This window comes from Lytechinus variegatus, chromosome 9 (assembly GCF_018143015.1).
Source record: "Lytechinus variegatus isolate NC3 chromosome 9, Lvar_3.0, whole genome shotgun sequence".
Classification (NCBI taxonomy): Eukaryota; Metazoa; Echinodermata; class Echinoidea; order Temnopleuroida; family Toxopneustidae; genus Lytechinus; species Lytechinus variegatus.
The window spans coordinates 22,813,087-22,829,521 of record NC_054748.1 but is presented as its reverse complement, the minus strand read 5'-3'; the positions used below and the strand labels follow the sequence as shown (position 1 = coordinate 22,829,521).

The 16,435-nt window shown below is 36.6% G+C and overlaps 1 protein-coding gene across 1 annotated transcript; it reads right to left on the bottom strand.

Moving 5' to 3' along the window:
• Positions 1 to 332: 332 nt before the first annotated feature.
• On the bottom strand, positions 333 to 11,913 carry LOC121421890 (F-box only protein 47-like). Its single transcript, XM_041616691.1, has 10 exons — positions 11,842 to 11,913; positions 11,199 to 11,385; positions 9,953 to 10,117; positions 8,301 to 8,404; positions 7,225 to 7,372; positions 6,129 to 6,329; positions 5,540 to 5,695; positions 2,785 to 2,927; positions 1,712 to 1,871; positions 333 to 445 (listed from the first exon to the last, which is right to left on the bottom strand). The coding sequence occupies exons 1-10, from the start codon at positions 11,911 to 11,913 to the stop codon at positions 333 to 335; spliced, it is 1,449 nt and encodes a 482-aa protein (XP_041472625.1).
• Positions 11,914 to 16,435: the final 4,522 nt, after the last annotated feature.

Below are 16,435 nucleotides of genomic sequence, written 5' to 3'. Positions count from 1 at the left end.
TGTCGACGCGCACATGATATGCAACGCGCAATCTTATTGATCAATACGCAGTAGTGCGCGTCCTCTTGGCATGATCTGACCAATGCTGTCATGCCTTTTATACTGCGCGCAGCTAGACATTTAAGTGCGACTCTAAGTCATACTTAAATCTTTGTGAAACACCCCCCAGGTTGGTGTTTCTTAAAGCTGCTTGTAAAGTTACGAACAACTTTAAAAACGACTGGAACATGTTCTCAGTTGTGCGTAAAGTCATTCGTAACTTACAAACAGCTTTATGAAACGGGCCCCAGGTATATTTCTTTATTGCTACTGAAGAGGAGGAAGGTGTGGAGCTATTCTTCATGATTTAAGCCGAGTTTGTAGGAAGGCATGATTGAAGCAACCATGAGCTCTTTGGTGAAGCTGGTGTAGGCTTCCACAACATCTTCAAAGATCATCATATGACCTATGATGGAATTCAAGGAGAGAGAACATACAAGTTAACTCTTTGCCTGCTTTGCTCGACTAGAGTCACATACAGCAGACAGCCAAGTTCGACTCGAGTCACATTTTATTTACAGTACACACAGATTGCATTAAGTCTATTGTTTGTACACACATACACAATAGTGATGTGTGCATCCCGCTGCTGTTAATACATACAAAGCTTTTCTTTACAATTAACCAATCAAAAGCTATTGTGAGCTGAATTAACAGTCCATGAATGAGAAAAAAAAACATCTTAGGGTTGCACTTTGAAATTAATGTGCCACAGGAGTGATTCTGTCCATAGTGAGCAAAGAGCATTTATTTTTATTATGAATTCAAATATGTTTATACAAGATTAAACAACTACGGAAGCTGTTTTACATAGCAATCCTTTGTCATAGTAAAAGGAATTAAAATAAGATTCCAAGTAACTTCATGTTCATTTAACTAAGAATCTACACTTCCACAACATCTTCAAAGATCATCATATGACCTATGATGGAATTCCAGGAGAGAGGACATACAACAGGAGAGAGAATATACAAGTTATTAAGTATTTAATTGCTTTATTGATTCAAACATGTCAACACAGGTTTATACAGTCCTGTGACAAATTACAATGAAAGCATTGAAATATATTCCAAGCAACTTCATGTTCATTCAACTCAGAATCTACTTCCACATATCATATGGCCTATCATGACATTCAATGAGAGATAAAATATGAGATCTTTATGACACAAATAAATTTCATGCAACTCAAAATCTAGATCGCAGAATATGTTTTCAAAAATTTCAATTTTTCCATCATAATTTTTGTGTTGTTTGAACTTGGGGGAAGAGTTCCTTTTGTGACAGCCACCCAAAGTGAAAATATATATATATATTATGGTCAGGAGTAGAAGGGTTAGGGTTGCTGTTAGCAGAGCTGCCAACCTGAACAAGTACATTTCAGTAATTTAAAAACTGAAAATCAGTCTTTTGGCAAGGAAATCAAAGATATGCCATAAGTCAAAACATAAAACTGAACTTCAGAAATCAGTATTTTGTATGAAACCATCTGTATTCTCATTTTTCAGTACTACTTGGCAGCCATGTGTTAGGGCAGGGTTAGGGTGGCTGTTGCAAAAGGAACTCTTTCCAAACTCGGATCGAATGAATGATATTTCTTACTTCATCGAATACTTAATTTTGTATTTCCCATGTGTGCAGAGATTAGAATTTTAAAAGCTTGTGTACATACCAGGCTGGTTATTATCAGGTAAGGTCACGATGATGTGTCTGAAGTAGTCAACGACGGAATCGATGAGGGCTTCGACGTCGTGCTCGTTTGGTACGATCTTACATATCTCCTGTAGGATATGGATCAGCCATGACATGTTCAAACTGCTCAGATAGGTGACCTACCAGAGAAAGGAATGTACCATATAAAGATATGATTAATCATAATTAATAAATGATTATATTCAATTGTTTATATAGCACTTTACACTTTTTTATCAGACGATTCTAATAAAGTGCTTCATAATAAACGCAACACAATCAGCCAAGCTACTGTTAGGCAATCAGTATTTTGTTTCAAAGAATAAATTACGGCCAGACATCAATTACCTCACCTGGGTTGAGTGCAGCGTATGTGAATCAATGTCTTGGTGGCTGAATCCACTGGGTCATAATGCTCCACAATAGCACATTAATTTTACAATAACATGTTATTTTTCACAACTGTTACATTTTGTACATAATTTGCCTGTCATACAATTAGACTTAACTGAACAATTTAATCATACACATATTTTGATTTGCACATATCTTCAATGTGTCTGCACAATTTTTTATTCTTCCAGGGTGCTTTTAAATGTGTTGGGTGGAAATGAGGGGGTAGAGCTCAGTAGGCCTTCGGCCTCCTGTCTGTTCCATACATCCTCTACTCAACAATCTTAATTACAATACTTACATGTACATTATCTACTTGTCATTGTAATTTTGAAATTGTTTTGCTTGTATTTCTAGAGAACAGAAAGAAGCTGCTGAAAGCTGCTTATCTAATAAAAGAGGGCCAATGGAGTAAATTAGAGAGTCAAAAGGGGCCTAAGCTTTTGATCCTAGCAGAATCTTTGTCGGAGGCAAAATTACAAACAACCTGATTGGTCATCACAACTCTCTAATACCCTTTTTGTCTCCTTGTTTCTAGTGTTGCTGTTGCATGTCTGTGGTCTTTATTATGGTTGTTCCACTTTATATTTTTATCATTTTGCCTCCTAAAGAGATGTAAAATAAACTAATTGAAAAATGAAATGAAATATGAATTATTACCAGAGCAAGTGCAACAACAACTGAGCTTAGCTGTGAGGTCTTTCCATTGATAGCCTTGCTGGCCAGCACTGGAACACAAATGCTCTCCCCACACATCACAAGTAACCGGGCTGTGTTTTCAGTTTGCCATTCACTAGGGCAACCTGGAAAAGATGACATAGATAATGCATGAGTTGGATTGATATCATGGTGTTTTTTTTTTAATAGAGGGAGAATATTTTTCTTCTTTTGCGCATTAAACTAGAAGTTATTTCCTGCTCAACATGAAGATCTCATTTAGATGTAAACTTAGTACCATATAGACTTACTATCTTACACTTCCCACATTATACACGTTAGTATATAGATGTAGATTTAGTAAAGTAATAGACGTAGAATATTTTTCCTCTTTTACACATTAAACCAGATAAAATTACATCCCATTCAACATAAAGATCTCAATTCGATGTAAACTTAGTTCCATGAAACCATACTATCTTACACTTTCCACATTATGCATGTTAGTATATTAGATGTAGATAATAAAGGGTGAATATTTTTCCTCTTTTACACATTAAACTAGATAAATTCATATCCCGTTAAACATGAAGATCTTATAACTATCTTAATTAGATGTTAACTTAGTAACATCCCCACTAGAAAGAGCAGTGTGAACACAATATGTGATAATATTCCGATAACACATTTACCTGTGGGTTCTTCTAGCACACTGATAACACTGTCTGTGTTCCAATGTGATTATAAATATCTTAATCAGATGTTAACTTAGTAACATCTAGAAAGATCATAGTGTAAACACAGTATGTTGAAATGCTCCAAAATTATAAATCACCATTTTACCTGTGGGTTCTTCTATCACACTGATGATACAGTATGTGTTCTAATTTGATTATATCTTAATTAGATATTAACCTTTTACCATCCCCACTAGAAAGATCAGTGTGCACACATTATGTTGAATTATTATTTAGATGTAGGGTTTTAGAGGCACAGATATTTTTTGATGTCTTTTGAGGATGTTTCAAAGAGACAAAATATTAAAACTGATTTTTAACGTGCATGCCTATGAAAACCATCCAATATTGAAAATATTGGACTAAATAAGTATTTAGCAATGCCCACAAGGTTATCATTGGTAATAATAAATGATTGTGCGCATGAAGCTTTTGTTACGTCACGATGAAATGGCATGCTTATTAGTTGCCAGGTGTGGCAAAGGAGCGTCAATTTATTGAATTCAAATGTGCTTGCACTATACGCTAGCGCATCTTTATTACAGAGATTTCTTTTTTTTAAATGACAATATTCAGGTGCCATGCTCATGATTAACAAGATTGCCATAAATGGTTACTAAACATAATTTTGGGGGGGGCTTCATTACTTTATGTTCAGCTTTGTGGGGGTATCTAAATAATAATAATGGATGACCAATTTTCATGGGATGGGTATAAATATTGAAGATTGGATTTGTTTCGACTCATCCAATATTGTTCTTCAGCTTGTACAATATTTCTTTGCATCCCACTCAAGGCCATCCAATATTCCCTATTAATGTTCAACATTTAAAACATTATTAGCACTTTACCTGTGAGTTCTTCTAGCACACTGATGACCATGTGTTCCAATTTGATTGTAAATATCTCAATTAAATGTTAACCTAGTACCATCCCAACTTGAAAGATTCAGTGTGAACACAATATGTTGAAATAATGATTATTATTAATAATAATATAGGGCATTTATATTGCACACATATCCACCTTGTTAGGTGCTCAAGGCGCTCCTATATTATGTGCCAATGTTCCAACTTATAAAACCACATTTTACATGTGAGTTCTTTTAGCACACTGATGACACTATCTGTGTTCCAATGTGATTATAAATATCTCAATTAGATGTTCACCTAGTACCATCCCCACTAGATAGATCAGAGTGTGAACACAATATGTGAAAATATTTCACTAACACCATTTAACCTGTGGGTTCTACTAGCACACTGATGATACTGCCTGTGTTCCAATGTGATGATTAATATCTCAATTAGATTTTTAACCTAGCACCATCCTCACTAGATAGATCAGAGTGTGAACACAATATGTGAAAATATTTCACAAATACCATTATCACTTTAGTCGTGAGTTCTTCTGGCACACTGATGACACTGTGTTCCAATATGATATAAATATCTCAATTAGATGTTAACCTGGGAGGCATTTCATGAACATTTTTGTCTGACAAATCAGATCTGACATCTTTCCTTAATTCTGATTGGCTGTTACTATAGTAACTGTCGGATAAAATGAGACTTGTCGGATAAAACGTCCGACAAGTCCTTTCATGAAACGCTCCCTTGGTACCATCCCAACTTGAAAGATCAGTGTGAACACAATATGTGAAAATATTTCACTAACACCATTAGCACCATCCCAACCTCAGTTTTGCAGAAAACGCATTTAAAGAAAGCTTTTTTTAAAACCAGCAATAAGTGCACCTACAAGGAGAGCCAATTATTTACCGGTGTCTTCGTTCAAAAGTTCAGGTTCTAAGGTTTTATCCCGTATCTTTACATTTTCTTGAAATGAATTGTTTACGCCACAGTGGGCATCGTAACAGAGAGGACGGTTCGTGGAAGAGATACAGTGCGCTATCGCGCATCGAAGTGCGCTATCGCGCATCGAAGTGCGCAGAGAGGACAGTTCGTGGTGTGCGTGTGACGATATGTTGAAATGCTTTAGATAATAAAACCAAATTTTACCTGTGAGTTCTTCTAGGACACTGATGACACTATCTGTGTTCCAATCTCTGTGTTTGTGCAGGGCTTTGATGGCTACAGCTAGATCTCTGAATGGGGCAGAGCTTAGAGGAGCTGAAATGGGGTCGTCGTTGGTCATGAATGTCCAATCTATCTGGTCTAAAAGAGAAAAGAGGGTATATACTGTAAACATGTGGGCATATCATTTTGAAAAGAACCATCTTAACTCCAATTTTTGACAAATATCTTCATGCTGTCTTTAAAAGAATGAGCAAGAGTTGTCAAAGCATGTACTCTACCCGGGAGCTGTATAGATTATATAAAGCTTGCCATTACAACTCTTGCTGATTATCCAGAAGACGACACAAACACACTTGTCAAAACATTTGCTTAACGTCAAAGAGTTTGGCTGGTCATTTTTACGACCAAACATACGCCTGTAAAATGATACATTGTTTACCATGAAAACTTTACAATGATTCATTCTTTGCCATGGAAACCTTCAGAACTTTTTATTTCATATTGGTATTAGATTATCTGTGAGGTAGACCAAGTGCTTCTACACCAAGTTAATATTAACCAACATGCTTACCTCTACTTCTACTGAGTGGTCCATACAGAAGCAAGAGCACCCTCGCTTGGTGGACCATGGGGTAGGGTTTTAGGATGAAATGAAGCCACATGGCAAGATCTTCCAAGGAATCTGCCTGGTCCAGGACCACGCCACGCAGGAAAGACCTCACTTCCAGTTCTAGACCAATCTTGGCCCCTGGCTTGCCCGTCAGAACACTTGCTGTATAATTGAATAACATGATCAAGATCATACGTGATAGAGCCATATGTGCCATAAATCTATTATCTATGTTTGTGATGGTGGTGAAGACAATGATGATGGCATAAATGATGATGATGATGATAATGATGATGACGGTAACGATAACTATGATATGACGGTGGTGAAGATGATGAAAGACCTCAATCTTTTGTTAAAAACCAGTCTCGGCAACTGACTTGCACGTCAGAACACTTGCTGTATAACACATATTGTGATCATAATCATATTTATAGTGATACAGCCTTTAAGGTGTAACAGTACCTGTGATGGTGATGATGGGGGTGATGATGATAATGATGATAATGATAACAATGATTGTGGTAATGATCATTATTGTCTTTTTAAGAAGTGACTATCATAAAACTGTGAACATTTGAAAAGCAAGCATGGTTCATGATTTAGTAGAATCTTCAAACCAACTAAAATCCATCACACTCAAGAACCTTGTCAAAAGTGGGTGCTGCATCTTTAAGTGGCAACCACACTATCAAAAATAAAGGCCCTCTGCATCTTTTCATAGCAGACTTCCCACACATCCCATTGCTTGCGATGTGAGAAAATGTAATGAAAAGTCTGAGTCACATCTTTTAACTGGAATTTTTTCATTTTTTTTCTTCCCCATATTTTTCATGCTGATTTTCCTACATTTCCCATTTTTGTGAGGTGATGATGAAATGTGAGAAATGGTATAAACTGCTGCTTGTATACCCTCCAAGAAAGACACAGCCCTAGCCTTTGCAAAGGTGCCTTTAACCCCTTGATTCCCATGTATACGGGCTGCAATCAAAGGAAAAATGTGTTATAGCGAAAGCATATCATGTCTCCAACAGGTTAAGTTAAATGTCTCACTTACCTATTTTAAGGGCAAGGTTCTGATGATCAATTATAGCAAAGTATGCTCGATGGCACTCCTTCTCCTCCCACCCTCTCACAAAGATGCTGAGAAACTGACCAAAGCAGTAGTTGACCCTTGATGACTCGATCTTCACACTGCTGGTCAGCTGGTCAGGTATAATAACAATAATATAGTGATAATAATAATAGTTACATTTATATAGCGCTTTATAGTACTAAGACATTTACATTGCAATTATTGTTACCATGGTCACCTGATCCTGGCATGCTCGCAAGAAAGACATGTATGCACTTTCTCAATACCCAAGGGGGGGAATTCCAACAAGAGTTCCAAGACTCAATTGCCAGGCAAACTACACAGGCATTAGCATCGTAAAAGGGACACAATTAGCACCTGCATGGAGAACTGCAAAATGTTGATCTACACCTTGCAAAAGGATGTGGAGGGGTTAAAGAAAAATAACCTTGGATTACAAGGCGAGTCAGAACCATGACCCAACAATGCACAAAACACATGTCTGATGCACGGGATGATATTAAATATTTTTCACCACAGATGTTTCTAATGATCTGCACATCTTAAAGAAATTTCAGTGTATTACTTCAGGGCAAAAGAAACAGATCCTTGGAATTATGAAATACATGTACATGAATAATATTTTACTATTTTGTTTATATTAATATTTTTCAAATATCTTTATATGATTATTACAAGCAGACACCCCAACCCCCCCCCCCCTCAATTACTCGATTATCCACAAGATCTGCAATAGCAGCACAAATATTTTTCTTTTGGGAAGTGTTTCATCAATATTTTGTCCAACAAGATGTCAGATCCTAACAACTTTTTTTTATTTTGATTGGCTGAGAGGCACCGTTCCTATGGTAAACGTTGGATAAGACAGGACTTTTCAGATAAAACTTCCAACAAGTCCTTTCATGAAATGCTCCACTGGACATATAGGAGTAAAACACTAAACACAATCTACAGATTGAATGTTATAGATTCAATAATCAATTACATCTAGAGTGTAAACTAAAATTACGACCATCAAATAGTTTTAATTAAGATACCTCTCTAAACAAGGTTTCCATCAGTCTCAGTCTCTCCTTAGTAGGGTATAGGCACGTAGATCTCTTCACCAATAAACCTACAGAAAACAGAAACATTATTAACTCTGCACACTGAATTAATTTTGGGATGATAATAATGACAAATGTGTCAATGTTTTTTTATATTATTGAAGATTTTTAAATTGCACCATTGATACTTATGATTATTATATAGATGTTATCCAAGAACTATTGTAATTCATAAGCTTCTCTTCATGTATGTAAAGGAGAAAACTAATTATTACAGTTGTTCATTTAATTGTACGAGTGTGCAAAATTGCAACATCAGCACGCAAATATACACACTCCAGATAGTTTTATTTTCAAAGTATGCACTTCATTCATGTTACTAAAAATGACCATGCTTATGTTTATTTTTGCATGTTCATGTTTAAGATCACATCTATATTGTATGCTATTGTTCCACTGTATCGTGTTTGATAAAATAACAATAACCTGGGTTTTTGCCTTTGTTTATAAATATGATTTATATGATTGATCAATAAAGAGGCGATTTTTTTTTTTTAAATCATGTCTATGATGACTTATCTCACTTTTGAGGGGGACTTTCATGAAACCAATAGTCAGTAAGTTTTAACTTTATACTGAAATCATTGCATCTGATTGGCTAAGACTTAGTCGGTAAAAACCAGTCTTACTTTGTGAAACACTCCCTGAACTATGATACATTTTACAATTCTAGCTCATGATGAAACATACCTAGGCTATGGACATTGGTAACATCAAATTCAGGTAACTCTGCCCAAGTTGTCCTTTTTTTTAATTTGCCTAGGTTAAAGTATTTTTTTACCAGAATATCTAAATGATTTGTTACACATGTATAATTCATCTAAGTAGAATTTCTCCAAAGTTGAACAGATATCTGTGGTCCCAAAAGAATGAGTTAGGCAGAGTTACCTGGGCAACACAGAGTTGCGATCGATGCAATCAACTACAACTACAGAAAGCCAGCAATGTCAACACCTAAAATGCATTTTTGTTCAAATATGTTCTATATGATGTATATTTACATGTGTATATTCATTGTTTTCTTAAAAATTTAGTGTGCTTCTCATTGTTTACAAAGAACATTGTGCAAATTTCGAAAAATTATGACATAGATGTATTTCCATACATACAGGCACAGATCCGGGGGGGGGGCACATCCCCCCCCCCCCTTGTGAAGCAAAATTAAAAATTTGTAATGTAAAAATACCATGAAAGCAGAGGTGTGCCATCTCTTTTTGAAATTAAAGACCTTTTTTTTGCTTGTCAAATTTTTCCTCCCAAAAATGAGCCTCTCCCCTTTGGAAAATCCTGGATTGGCCGTTGCAACACATAGTTGAGGTTGATTTAATCAATCATAAGATGGGGGCCCTGGGAGGCAATAGGCTCAGGAAGGAATACTAAATTTACTTTTCTTGTTGTGGAAGAGAATAGGCTTAATAGAAATTGAACCAAATGGTTGGTTGGTTGGTTGGTGGGTGGGTGGGTTGGTTGATAGATAGATAGATAGATAGATAAAATGGTTTATTAATAGATGAGCTAGGATTACACCATGACACCAATCAAAGTACTCTTTAGACCAAGTAGCAAGTTGCCACATTACCTACCTAAGTCTTTGAAGCAGTAGCAAAGGTCAATTCGTTTCTTCTTGCTCTTATTCCTTGCACAACCTGTAGACAGAAGTTTGTTTATGCCTTGTTTGGTGAGGTTGTACGCCATCACGATGTCCCGCATTGATTTTGAGACTAGGGTTAGGTAGCTGAGGTCCATTGCTTTTGAACAGCAGAGAAATAAGATGTTACAGATAATAATGCAAATAATAATAACGGTTATTCATATACGCTGTACACAAAAAGTATCACAGTGCTTGCAATTGTCAGAAATAAAATATAAATATTAAATCTTGAGTAACAGAAAAGTATAGAATTGTATACATTACATTGCATCAATTATTGGTGTTCTCAACTGCACCAGATGAGGCCTGGTGGCCTCTTGCTTGCTGCTTCGTTCACCAACAATTTAAGGGACAAGCCCGGTCAGCACATCATTCACAGAAGCTCTAGTATAGCACTTGAGGCCACCAGGCCCCAGATGGGTTAGCCAAGTCAAACCAAACAGTGATAGCAAAAATCATCAAAACAAATACATATTAAATAAATGAAAATAGAAAACTAGATATTTGGAAAAAGATATGACTTGAGTTGTCGTTTGAAAGATGATATGGTCGGTGTTGTTCGGATGGTAGAGGGGAGTGTATTCCAAAGTCTAGATCCAGCTATACTAAAATGTTTTTCAGCTATGGAAAGGTTTGTTCTTGGAATAACAAGATTGTTGGTATCATTCAAATGTTAGTCTAGGCTTTAAAATGATAAAAAAAAATTAAAAATGTATAATTCCAAGACAGTTGTGAATGAATTGAGCTCCTTTTTTTTGAAAGATTGAACCCCTACCCTTAAGAGATTTCTGACACAACTGCTAAGGACCAAGGTAAAACTACACATTTTTATCAGTGTTTAAAAAGACCAGAGTTCAGAATATAGGGCAATAGGTCAAGCCATGAAATAAAATGTAGAAACCAAGTGGTTTATCATCATGGAAATACGGTAAGTGTGAATTAAAATCTCTATCTTTATCTCCAATATCTAACTAAGATATGAACGCACCAGTACACAAAAATATAGCCATAGCCTAACAAAACTTTAATATTTCATTTGATTGATATAAAAGCAAAATACCTATCATTTAATAAACCAACAAGAATAATAACAAAGATGATAATTCACAAAAAAGGACAATAATAAATAATTACCTTCGTTAATTTTTTTTGGGGTGAAATGATGTTTCACAACTTACTTGGGAGTTTAGAAAAGATGATGTACATGACTTCTTCTGGTAAGACAGAGAAATATCCAAGGGGGGAATTGTTCATTGCTTCACTAAACTCTTTATCTTCAGCTTTCCTTTGGAGTCTCTTGCTTCTTCTCGCAATATGTCTAGTCCCATATGTACATGTTGGTGTGATGGATGAGACATCCATCATCTACAATTAAGAAAGGGAAAAAAATGAAAAAGAATGATAAGTACTGGTATATTTAATTTCTCTTGTACATTGGGTTCCTTGTTCATATTTTCATTGTAAAGTGCATTGCCATCACATACATTTATACCTTGAAAATATACCTTGCATCATACAGGTATTTTAGCATTGAAGCCTTTGAAGTTAAAAAAAACTTATTTCCCTCTCGTTGACTTCTCATGAAAAGTTCTGGAAACACTATTCTAATTCCACTATACATCAGTGTTTGATCATGGGCTTAAAGCAAACATTCAAATTTTTTTCTTTTCTTGAAGTCTGCAATTTTAACAAGCTGGATCTAAAGAAGACAGGAATTACCATCGTTTCTGGGGATTTATTTAACAATTTCTGACGTTTTACTATCATCCCCATTCATGAATTAGTGAGTGGAGCCATTGTAGTTCAGCAAAACCAACGTACAGAGACTCTTGGTCTAGATCTGAAGCTCTTCTCTACCACATTAGAGGGGAGGTTGTTCCATTCATTGTGCATCTCTGTGAAATGGAGCCATGTCCAAGACTTAAGGAGACTTTCTTCTTTGTAATCTTGTAATAATGGGTCCAAGATCTATTCCCTAGTAGATTTCTAGATCTTGATCTAAATGATCAAAAAAGCAAATGCAATCAGGGGCCCCGCTGCAGAAAATGTTGCGATTAAACGCAAGCCAAAAAATCAATCGCAAGTCCAAAATTCGTGCTGTTGATTGGTTGAAAATTAAGTTGCGACTAAATTTTTAGAGTTGCGATTGATTGCAACTTTTTCTGCAACAGGCCCCAGGGCTATCAGTCCATGCATAATAAGACCTGGACCATGTCTGCTCCATCAGGTTGTGGTATCTTTAAGATACAGTCAGGCAAGAGATGGCAAGTTCAAACTTTTTTTTCCAGTCTTTCCTCATACTTCTTAGAATGAACTTGTCTTAATAAGGTAATGTGAGACATAACATTAGATTTATACTCAGTTGGACCTAGATCTAAGTTAGATAGTCTAGACTCTATTAGAAATCTTACTTTTTAACATCTATAGGTCATAGATCTGAAGTTAGACCTAGTTAACCTTAGATCTAGATTCTACTAACTTTAGATTTAACTCAGATCTAGACTCCTAATGTTAGACCTAGAAATAGTCAAGTAGTAGTACGGTAGTAACATTAGATTCTAGTAATAACAGACTCAATGTGAAAATTTTCTGTCTGTGATGTCTGATGACAGCACAGCTTAGCAAATTAGAATATTTTGAATCAGTTATATACTGCTAGGAGCAGTTATGCAATCAATCACAAATTTGCAATTAGATCTATCTGCTAACAGTTTGGCCTAGGCCTCCAGTCTGTTACTAGGCTTAGTAACAGTAGATCTAATCTAGATCTAACTTAGATATTCTAGATCTTAAATCTGCTACATTCCAAGGACCAAGGATAAGGCAATTTACCACCAAGGCAAATGGACAAGAAATGCAGGACAAAAATAGATAGATCTAGATCTGACAGTCTGGATAACGTTAGATCCAAGTTAGGCCAACCATTTGATTTTCTTGAAAATTATTTACGTAATGGTCGGGGCCTATTTTAGCCTCAGAGTCACTCTAACGTTTAAACCAAAAAATTAGGTCTCTATTACATTGGTTGTTCCGCTGAACTCCATTGGCTCCACTCACCAATAAACAGAGATCGAAGTTCTAACTCGATCTGTACAGCCTACAAGGACTCAATGGCCATACATGTATGTATTAAGTTCGGATAAACCAGGTGGGTGTTCCATAAAGCTGTTTGTAAGTTAAGAGCGACTTTAAGAAGGACTGGTGATTCTTTCTTGTGGGAAATGGTATGTTCATTGGCGATGGTTAAGCGCGTAAGAAAGGTTCACCAGTCATTCTTAAAGTTGCTCTTATTACAAAGAACTTAATAAAACGGCCCCCATGGAAGTGGAGTTGCATGACAGCCAAAGTCAGTGTTTTTATTTTTTCCTGTCTTGATGCATTTCAAGCAAAACAGAATAGAATCTAGATCTAGACCCTAATAATAATCTTTATTTTGGTCCAGTTCTTCTGATATATTTTTATGAAATAAAGACAAAAATCGATGAGCCCCATCGAGGGATTTTTTGCATTTTACTCCCTAATGACGGCTGCAGTATCGCGAGCCGTCTGTGAGAAATTAAAAAAAAAACATTTATGTTTAAATACTAAAACAGACGGCTGCCAGCTAGCTGTCTAACGACATACTTAAGTCATGTAAATGTATTATCTCCAAACCATGGACATGGTCAGACTGTACTACTGAGTAGGATGGGGTGGTTGGCGTCTGGGCACTTTATATTTTTGAAGCCTTATTTTTGTCTTTGGATTACACTAAAAAATATGAATTCAATAGTTCATCTTCTGTTTTGTTCTTTAAAATATTTAATAACATTATGCACTAAAAATTAATGAAACTTTGTTAATTTTTCCAAATGACCCTCTAAAATTGATCGTCCGGACACACAACCTGTCCAGACACACAACAACTAAAGGGCCTAGTTGTTACTGCTAGTAGGCCTACTACTGACTGTGTTACTTAACTTAGGCCTAAAAATTCTAACTTACTGGGGCCTACTGTTATGTTAGTAAGTTAGTCAAATAATGTTGGTCCTAACTCCAAAAATGAGATCAACGTAGATCCAGATCATACATTACTGCCTTCACCTTTTCCGCACCTCCGAGCTCCTTCCCCTGCATCACCTGATCCTTACTCCTGTCGATGACTGGGCCGATTGTTTGGGCGTTGCGGGTCTCCAATTTGCGGTTCCGGGATCGGGATGCGGAGTCTCCGACTCCGTCCGAGACCAAAATGACAATGGCAAAATCAAAAGTTCATATCAATTGCCTAAATTTACTCAAATGAACAGGATTGCTGGTGTATATAGCTTTGAATTCAACTCAAATTACTTTATTCAGCTAAAATAAAAGCAAAAAACATTTCTGAATGAAAATGATCCCGGGTGGTTTCCTCCATCAATATACTGCGACAGCTAATTAACGTTTTCATCGTATATAATTATCGATCGATAGACGATATATCGATAAGCAGCAGACGGGCCCAGACTAGACGGGCGGCTGGGGATGGGCCCGAGATTCGATTTTATTCAACATATTATATAATAAAGCATTATCACCCGTATCAGACATCTGAGCTGGTCATTTACAATACCGTATTGCCCTACATTTTCTCAATATCGGGAAGGGTAGGTATATTGTTTGTATTTTCCTCAGTCTCAATGTGCGTATTTACTTTGCATGCAGAGACGACGCAAAATATACCTTTGTATTTTCCCTGGTCTCACATCCGGGCATTTGTGGATGCGTATAAAGAAATACACATCATAACATAGAAAGATGTCAATAATATACATCTCTATGCATCATAAGGATCCGCGCACCAACAATATACGTCATAATAAAGACAACGCTGGATCCGAGCGCTTGCAAGTACGTCATAATGGTAAAGTGCAGAGCCTAGACCGATATTAAACATGACACAATAGAACTCTATTTTTAAAAGAAATATCTCCATTATCATGATTTTTGCTCTAGATATCTGATTTAGATGATAATAAAAATATTGACTGGCTCTTCTTTCGTGAAACATCAAATATATTGCCCTTAAAAGACCCATATTGCCCTCGTCTAAAGACTCGGGCCAATATGATTCTTTTGCTGGCAATATATTTGATGTTCCCCTCAAGGCCAGTCAATATTATATAAATATTGACTGGCCTCGGGGCGATACGACATATATCGCCCAAACTAGATTTATATCGCCCGAGTCGTAGACGAGGGTGATATCAATTTAGTGAGGGCGATATATGTCCTTTCGCCCCCAGGCCAGTCAATATTGCTATTATTAACCAAATCAGACATCTAGAGCCAAATCGTTAAAATTTAGATATTTTAAATTTTTAGAATGAGAATCCAGTTTCTCATGTTGAGCAGACTGGGCTTCTGAACTTTACCATTGTGACGTAATTGAAATGACGCGTCCCTGGCCTTGGGACGCAGTATCCAGCGTTGTCTCAACTTCATTACTATTATGACGTATAGCACTGCCCGGTTCAAGAACGCATACAAAACGCGTAGAATACCCGGATGTTAGAGCTGCCTTTTATTGCCCGCCACATTTCCACGCATTTTCTCAATGACTTTCCTGAGCGGGCAATAAATTGGGCCCGTGGATAAACAATTGGAATTTTATTGACCGGCAATTTGATCCCAGTCTTAAGCAGGCAACATTGTTTGAAAGTTGCCCTGCTCTGATGTCTGATACGGTTAATAATATGAAATACTAGTCCTACTATACGTATGGTAATGCCATCGACGTGTGCATGGAACGTGTAGGCTTAAGACCTTATATTTATAAGTATATAATTTTCGAGGGTGTTTTCTGGAAAGTATCTAGGTATAAATAAAGCCAGGGATTTAAATGGGGGAGCAGAGAATTTTCTTCTACCTTTTTTTTCGTTTTCACCAAGTCAAAGAGAAAAATTTGAATCTTACAAATCAATCGTAAAGAAAAACAACCTAACTTTGTATAGTTTGTATGTGTATGTTGGTTTCCTTCCTCGGCCTTCATTTCCTCATTCTCTCTCTCCCGTGTCTCCCTCTACAGTAATAAATTTGTCCTCCTAGCTCCTTTTTCTTCTTCTTTCTTCTTTTCCTTCTTCTTTTTTCCTTCAAGTACTCTCCTTCTTCTGTTCCTTCTTCTCAATCTTCTTCTTATAGATTATACTTGTTTTTTTTCTCTCTCTCCCTCTCTCAGTGGCTACAAGCCTGCACCCGAGTGGGTCATGGAGAATTTGTCCCTCCCAGGGAGTTGCCCCCAGTTGCCCCCCCCCCCCTCTCATTTTCATTACTCAAAAATGTATAGTCCTCCGCCTCTGCCCCTAGTTTTTTTAAATCCAGGTGCCGCCACTGCTCACCTTTTTCTTTCACCTTTTCTTTACCAATCTTTCTTTCTCTCGCTCATCTATTTTTAACAAAC

Bases quoted from the DNA above. Each gene is read 5' to 3' on its own strand.
- LOC121421890 (XM_041616691.1), bottom strand. From the start codon at position 11,913: ATGCACAATGAATGGAACAACCTCCCCTCTAATGTGGTAGAGAAGAGC. The intron at 2,928-5,539 runs GTAAAATTTGGT...CATCTTTTCCAG, and splicing joins TGTCCTAGAAGAACTCACAG to GTTGCCCTAGTGAATGGCAA. The intron at 446-1,711 runs GTATGTACACAA...ATTCCATCATAG, and splicing joins ACCTGATAATAACCAGCCTG to GTCATATGATGATCTTTGAA.